General features: G+C 49.1%; 1 protein-coding gene across 4 annotated transcripts; it reads left to right on the forward strand.

Moving 5' to 3' along the window:
• The first annotated feature begins 46 nt into the window (after positions 1–46).
• apbb3 (amyloid beta (A4) precursor protein-binding, family B, member 3) lies at positions 47–4,998 on the forward strand. Of its 4 annotated transcripts, none has more exons than XM_077546000.1 (13): positions 47–370; positions 811–980; positions 1,120–1,169; positions 1,236–1,281; positions 1,591–1,746; positions 1,826–1,953; positions 2,133–2,138; positions 2,245–2,359; positions 2,575–2,644; positions 2,722–2,805; positions 2,904–3,013; positions 3,436–3,618; positions 4,657–4,998. In XM_077546000.1, exons 1-13 carry the CDS (start codon positions 322–324, stop codon positions 4,876–4,878), a joined length of 1,389 nt encoding a protein of 462 aa, XP_077402126.1. In that variant the 5' UTR covers positions 47–321; the 3' UTR covers positions 4,879–4,998. The 4 variants fall into 4 exon arrangements, with proteins under 4 accessions (XP_077402126.1, XP_077402123.1, XP_077402125.1 ...); XM_077545997.1 differs by having other exon boundaries at positions 48–370; positions 3,433–3,618; XM_077545999.1 differs by having other exon boundaries at positions 48–370; positions 1,594–1,746; positions 3,433–3,618.
• Positions 4,999–6,881: the final 1,883 nt, after the last annotated feature.

Below are 6,881 nucleotides of genomic sequence, written 5' to 3' on the forward strand. Positions count from 1 at the left end.
AGCGAGAACCGTGCGCCTTTGACGTCACCGGAAGGAGGTGCCAACACGGGGCACTGTTGACGTCATCGTGAGGGAGAAGAGCGGGAGGGAGTGGTAGTGCCTCCATCAGTGAGACAAGAAGACACCATCACACAAGGACAAGACTGATGCTGTTGCCGTGGAAACAAAGACATGCAGAGAACTTGAAGGACCTTCATCCATTTTATGTGTGTGTGTTTGTGTGTGCAGGTTTATGAGTTAGTGTGTGTGTGTATGCGTGCGGGCCTATGAGTGTGTGTGCAGCGTTTGTGCACTCTGGAGGGCAAGCGGCTGAGTGGAGCCATGATGGGCAAGGATTACATGTTGGCCATCATCATTGTCAACTGTGATGGTAAGAGCTTTTCGTTAAATCAACTTTCTCACACGCCAACAAGACTTACAGGAAATGCACACACACCAGCGGTGGTTTTTAAAGTAAAATTGAAGCTAAGGGAGGAGAAGAAGATGAAGATGAGGTTGAAAAGAAACCTCTCCTGCTGCACTTCCTGTCTGCCCCTCTTTATTAATTATTAAAGCCTCTTTAGCCACTTCCTGTTGTGTGTGATTGATTTGCGATCATGGGACACGCAGGAAATGCTAACGCAAAGACGAATCAGAAACAACATGCTGAGGTATGGGGAAAAAAGTCGGATCCAAAACAGAAAACACAATTGTAGCAGTACTTTGACTGTGAGGTGAACCGATGGCGGATGGATGTTGTGAAGCTCGATGTTGCCATCTAGTGGCAGACACCGACTTTGATGTCACATTTGGTGTTCCTGGGTGCGTTAGACAACATCTGGACCGACCAGAACCTTCTGTTGGACCCGGACCTTCCCTCTGGCTGGAGGACCATCCACGACTCCACGGGCACCTACTACTGGCACGTGCCCACCGGCGCCACCCAGTGGCAACACCCTCGCCTTGACGGGAAGCCGATGCTGCCGCAGCCTGATGCAAAGGTATGAACTCTTCTTCTCTTGTTGTGTTGTGTCATAGGTACGATTCTTTCATCTGTATCTCGGGTGAATACAACTTCCTGTCAGGTAGAACTTCTGCTTTGTTTTCTTCTAATTCTTCTTTCGTGATGTTTGCTCTTAGAGTGATGACCAAGGACCACCAGGCTGCAGTGCAGTCCCACCTGACACCAGGTAACACAAACACACACATGCATACGTACACGGTGTGCACCCAATGTGTATTTGTTGTGGTTGTAGGTCTTGGAGATCCGACGACCCCTGTCACCATGACAACAGCTCACAGGTATGACCACACACGCATACACACACACACGTGCGTCACATTTAATCTCGGCTTAATCTAATTTAATCTCCTCTGTGTGCCCTCCTTTCTCTCCACATCTGTCTCTTGTCACATCTGTCTGTCCGGCCATTTGCCCATCATTGCGTCTGTCTGTCTTTCGGTCCATCATTACATCTGTCTGTCTATCTTCATATTTGTACGTCATCTCGTCCATCTATTTTCACGTTAATCCATTTGTCTGTCCGTCTACACATTTGTCCGTCCCTCCATCGGACCATTTTCCTGTCTGTCCATCTTCCGTCTGTCCAGCAGTGCTTCTCGGTGCGCTCGCTGGGTTGGCTGCAGGTGGAAGAGGACGACTTGTCCCCGGGTCGCAGCAGCCTGGTGGTGGGCAACGTCATCCAGCAGCTGTCTGGCTGCGGAGTTCCCCCCGGACAGTCAGATGCGCCGGGGGTCTTGGGGGAGGTGAGACACGGCTCCACCTTTCTGTCTGTCTGTCTGTCCGATATTCTCGACGGACACCTGTCTGTCTGCCTGCCTGCAGGGCCGCGAGATGAGGCTGCTTCTGAAGCGGGACACGCTAACACTTGTGGACTCGTTAGACCACACCCCCTTGTACTGTCAGCCAATCATCAACATCCGCGTGTGGGGGGTGGGCAGCAACAACGGCAGGTGAGCCAATCGGGAGGAAGCTACCTTCACTGTCTCACCTGTCCTCCCTTTTCACCACGAAACAGAGCACCTGCTTGGCTTTTGAACTAAGAAAAGCTAAGCTAATATCACTGTGCTAAGCTAACATGTCACTGATCACCGTGTGTCTCTCTGAATGCCGCCACGCCCCCACCTGGCAGGGACAGGTAACGCGCACACACACATACACAGCACTCGACGCGGCGGTGCAGGTGGCGCAGGTAAACAAAGATGGCCGCCGGCCGGTGCGTGCACGCGTGTGCTTGCCCTCAGGGACTTTGCCTTCGTGGCGGCGGACAAAGACAGCTGCGTGCTCAAGTGTCACGTGTTCCGCTGCGACGCGCCCGCCAAGGCCATTGCCACCGCGCTGCATCACATGTGCTCGCAGGTCAGTCGCACCTGAGCCGCCACACGCTGCACACACCGTGATCATGACGTCGCACACCATGGCGATGATGTCACGCGCCATGATTTGTCACACACGCACGGCATGGCACCCAAGTAGTTTTCCAAAATAATTTTTTGATTCGCGAGTAGCGAATGAGTAAACGAATTTAAGTGCAGCGCCACAAGATGATGATGTCACACCATTGGCGTTCTCAGATGATGTCCCACCAGACGTTCCGCTCTGTCTCCATGGACAGCATCTCGCCCGAGGACCTGCCCCGGCAAGGTGACAGGTCACTTCGCCCGCTCCGCTCTGATTGGCCGCCCGTCCGCTGACCCCTCCTCCTTACATGTGTCTTTCAGTGGACTTCCTGGAGGCGGGGCTTGAGGGCGTCCACAAGTTTGATGTCCACTACGTCGGAAACTTGGCCGTGTCCCGCGGCATGGGTACCCGACGCCAACGTCACATGACAGCCTGGACCACGCCCCCTTTTGAATCACTCGCTGCATGTGTGTGCGTGCGTATGTGCATTTGTATGTTGCAGGCATGGAGGTGTTAAACTTGGCCATCGAGAGCATCATGAACTCCACCCACCGCCATGAGTGGCAGGCAACTGTCATCCACGTGACCGACAACTTCCTGTCTGTCTTTAAGGTACACTCGCTCTCTTTTGATTCAACTTCCTGTCCCTATCCAACTGGATGTTTAAAAAAAAATAAATCAATCACTTGTATTTTGTTGCAACTTCTTATGTCCCATACAGATTGTGTTGTTTTGGTTGTTGTTGTTTGTTTTGCTTCAACTTCCTGTTTCTATAATATATTTTATATATAGAAAGGTGGACTTAAAAAAATCGGGGACAACTTTCAGTATGTGTCTCAGGTATTTTGAAATGTTCTTGTTCTTTCTTGTTTTATTTTGAACTTTCTGTGTTACCCAGGCGGACTTGCTTTTTCATTCTGATACAACAAAGTGAAACATTTTGTCTAAGGAACACTTTATTTTGATACGACCTCCTGTGCTACCTAGATGTACTTTTAAAAAAAAACATATGATGCAACTTTTATGTGCAGCAGCAGGAAGGTGAGGAGCCAGTGTGGGCGTGTCAGGTGCGTTTCCTCAGCTTCCTGGGCGTCGGCCATGACAGTCGCACCTTTGCCGTCATCGTGGACGGCGGCCGACAGCGTTTCGAATGTCACGTCTTCTGGTGCGAGCCGGACGCCGGCCTCTTGTCCGAGGCCGTCCAGGCAGCGTGCATGGTAAGCTAATGTAGCTTAGCTTAGTCTAGTTTAGCATTACTGTTCATCAGGGAGGGCAAAATTACCACTGCTCTGAATCTATGACTGGATAGGCCAAGACTTTTGAAGCCGCCAGGCCGCCATATTGCTCCTCCCAATAAACGTTTCTCGGCATACGATCCTATACATTTGCATTATGGAAATTGGAGGACATTTGAGACAGTACTTAGTAGAAACAGCATCATTTATGATGTATTTGTTAACTCTTTGACTGCCAGACGTTTTCAGAAACGGGATGTCGCCAGTGCCAGCCGATTTAAGCATTTTGACTGATCTTTCAAGGTCCACAGAAAATTATGTGTTTGGACTATGGAAACACACATACTACCAAATGAAAAGATTGGACTCTCATCTTTCATCAGAAAAAAAAAGTTTGTTTCTACCTTATTCCGTTTTTCAGTAATCAACAATAGAAAATGGTTAATTTCACCTCTGTTTTGAAACAAACGTCTTTTAACGTCTTTGGCACTCCTCCCTAGGATTTTACTAAACGTTATTTAACGTTTTTGGCAGTCAACGAGTTAAACATAAACAAGAGGACTTCAGACATTTTACAACTTGCCTTAAATACATGTATAAATGATGCCTGTAATTCAACAAAAGTTACCTCTGCCTAATCTAATATTGGGGTCTAAGGAACTGAGCGATAAAAGAAAAAGGGGGTTTTCAAAGCAGCTTTTTTAACTTGTTCAAAAATAGTGACCACCCCACCACAACCCCCCACCCCCCCCCCCCCCCCCCACCCTCGCCCCCGGCCCTTTACTAACTGCCTACGAGCTGTATATGTCTCATCTGTACGTATACCGTATACAGTAGTCTGCTCGTGAGATGGGAGGAGTAAGATGGCCGCCCTGTGACTTCAACGGCTTGCACGGGCATGTGTGGGCTATCAGTCATATATTCAGATCAGTGACAATTACTCACACGATGCACTTAAGTAGAATTTTTACTCTACTTGGTTATTTACCACCACTGATAATGGACGCGTGGTCCTTTCAGGTTCAGTATCAGAAGTGTTTGGTGGCTCAGACGCCGCCACCCAGGAGCCGACTTTGGCACGCCACTGCGCCCAAAGTTAAACGCGCCAACTCCATGGATGGCGCCGCTTTCAACGTGTCGCCCCGGAAGGGAAATGGTGGCCATAGCAGCGGCGTGGGCGTTCGCAGAGGCATGATGGCCTTCTTTGACACCTTCCGCAACAAACAGGCCGCCACCTCATAACGGCGGCGGGAGAGTCAATCCCCGGGTTGGACTTGCTGCTGACCGACCAACACGTGGTCAAGTGGTCACATGATCCGTGTCGCGGATGCTCACTAGGAAATAAATACAATGTTGGTCTGACTGGATGTACTCGAGCTTTTTTGGGAGGAAGTGATGTCACCAAAACAACATATAGAGTATGAAAGCCCTTGTTTGTCCGTGTGTGACCTGAAATTGACTGGTGACCAGTCCATATCTATTCAATTGACTTTACTTTAATATTGTGGTCCAAAGTAACCCTCCCAGCACTTATTATATGCAAATACAATAATACATAATTATTACTATATAATTATACTACACAAGTGCAATTTCTGTCAAGCCACCCAATATAAATGTGGATTTTGACGTCAACGCCCCTTGCTCAAGCCAGGTGTATCGGAGCGCTCAAATGAAGACAAAACGAATGAATGCTTGTGTGCCAAAATAATCATTATTCATTCATTGCCATGGAGACAAGTCCCGGTACATTGAATCTGTGAACTTGTTAACACTAATGGCCGCAGGGAGTGTGAGTGTTCTCTCGCGTAAAAATATAAACATCCATCCAGCTATAAAAATAAACAAATGTATACATCAGCTGCATTTATGGATAATTCCCCCAAAGAACTTACTTGAACAGGGACTAGGCGGGACTATGATAGCAGCGTGGCCTTCCTGGGAACGTGGGGTCGTTTCCAGCTGGTGGTTTTCTTCCTGCTCTGCTCCACCGTCTTGCCCAACGGTACGGGCACCTTCTCACTGTAGCAATTCGTCCGTCCGTCCGTCTTCTTCCGCTTATCCGGGGTCGGGTCGCGGGGGCAGCAGCTTTAGCAGGGAAGCCCAGACTTCCCTCTCCCCAGCCACTTCAGCCAGCTCATCCGACGGGACCCCAAGGCGTTCCCAGGACAGCCGAGAGACATAGTCTCTCCAGCGTGTCCTGGGTCGTCCCCGGGGCCTCCTGCCGGTAGGACATGCCCGGAACACCTCCCCAGGGAGGCGTCCAGGAGGCATCCGAACCAGATGCCCGAGCCACCTCAACTGGTTCCTCTCAACGTGGAGGAGCAGCGACTCGACGCTGAGTCCCTCTCGGATGACCGAGCTTCTCACCCTATCGCTCAGGGAGAGCCCGGCTACCCTGCGGAGGAAACTCATTTCGGCCGCTTGTATCCGGGATCTTGTTCTTTCGGTCACGACCCACAGCTCGTGACCGTAGGTGAGGGTAGGAACGTAGATCGACTGGTAAATCGAGAGCTTTGCCTTTCGGCTCAGCTCCTTCTTCACCACAACGGACCGATACAGCGTCCGCATCACTGCAGACGCTGCGTCTGTAGCAATTTTATTTTTCAATTCTCTGATTAACCTTAAATGTGTTCCTCTTTTTAGAGTGTAGTTGAACCCTGCTGTAAAAACGAAACAAAAAAAAAAAACACAGCATAGACCCGCATAGGTGCTAACCAGCATAATAGCTACCGCACTGCTTTTGTGGTGGGAAAACCGGCAAGGTTGTAACTGACAACATTGACCTTCCTCTCAGGTATTCTGGGTCTGACAGTTTCGGATCGCCACTGCTGTAAACTGTACCCGACGGTGCTGCGGAACACAACATCCGGGACCTGCGTCATGGTGTCGCGAATAGGAAGCTGCTTTTAATGTTTTAAGTGTCTCAAAGACGTATTTATACGTTGTTGTTGTTTTTTTTTTTTTTTAAATGTAGAGCATACAGAAGGCTTTGATGCAGCATTTCAACTGCAGAGAACGGTTGAGGAAATGGTAGTTATTACAAAAAACGGCCAGCAGGTGGCAGCAGAGCAAACGAGATCAACCAAGGTCATGTTGAAAAAAAAAGCTAATTTACCCACAGTTCTATACAGATTAGGGAATAATGATGAAATTTAGCTATATTCTAATGCTAATTGCTGCTAAACGGAAACAGATAGAAATGTGCTTTTTTCCCCCCGATGAAACTTTCATGTTCTTATAGC

Source organism: Vanacampus margaritifer, chromosome 16 (assembly GCF_051991255.1).
Source record: "Vanacampus margaritifer isolate UIUO_Vmar chromosome 16, RoL_Vmar_1.0, whole genome shotgun sequence".
Classification (NCBI taxonomy): Eukaryota; Metazoa; Chordata; class Actinopteri; order Syngnathiformes; family Syngnathidae; genus Vanacampus; species Vanacampus margaritifer.

Bases quoted from the DNA above. Each gene is read 5' to 3' on its own strand.
- apbb3 (XM_077545997.1), top strand. From the start codon at position 322: ATGATGGGCAAGGATTACATGTTGGCCATCATCATTGTCAACTGTGAT. The intron at 371-810 runs GTAAGAGCTTTT...TGGGTGCGTTAG, and splicing joins CATCATTGTCAACTGTGATG to ACAACATCTGGACCGACCAG. The intron at 3,014-3,432 runs GTACACTCGCTC...TTTTATGTGCAG, and splicing joins ACTTCCTGTCTGTCTTTAAG to CAGCAGGAAGGTGAGGAGCC.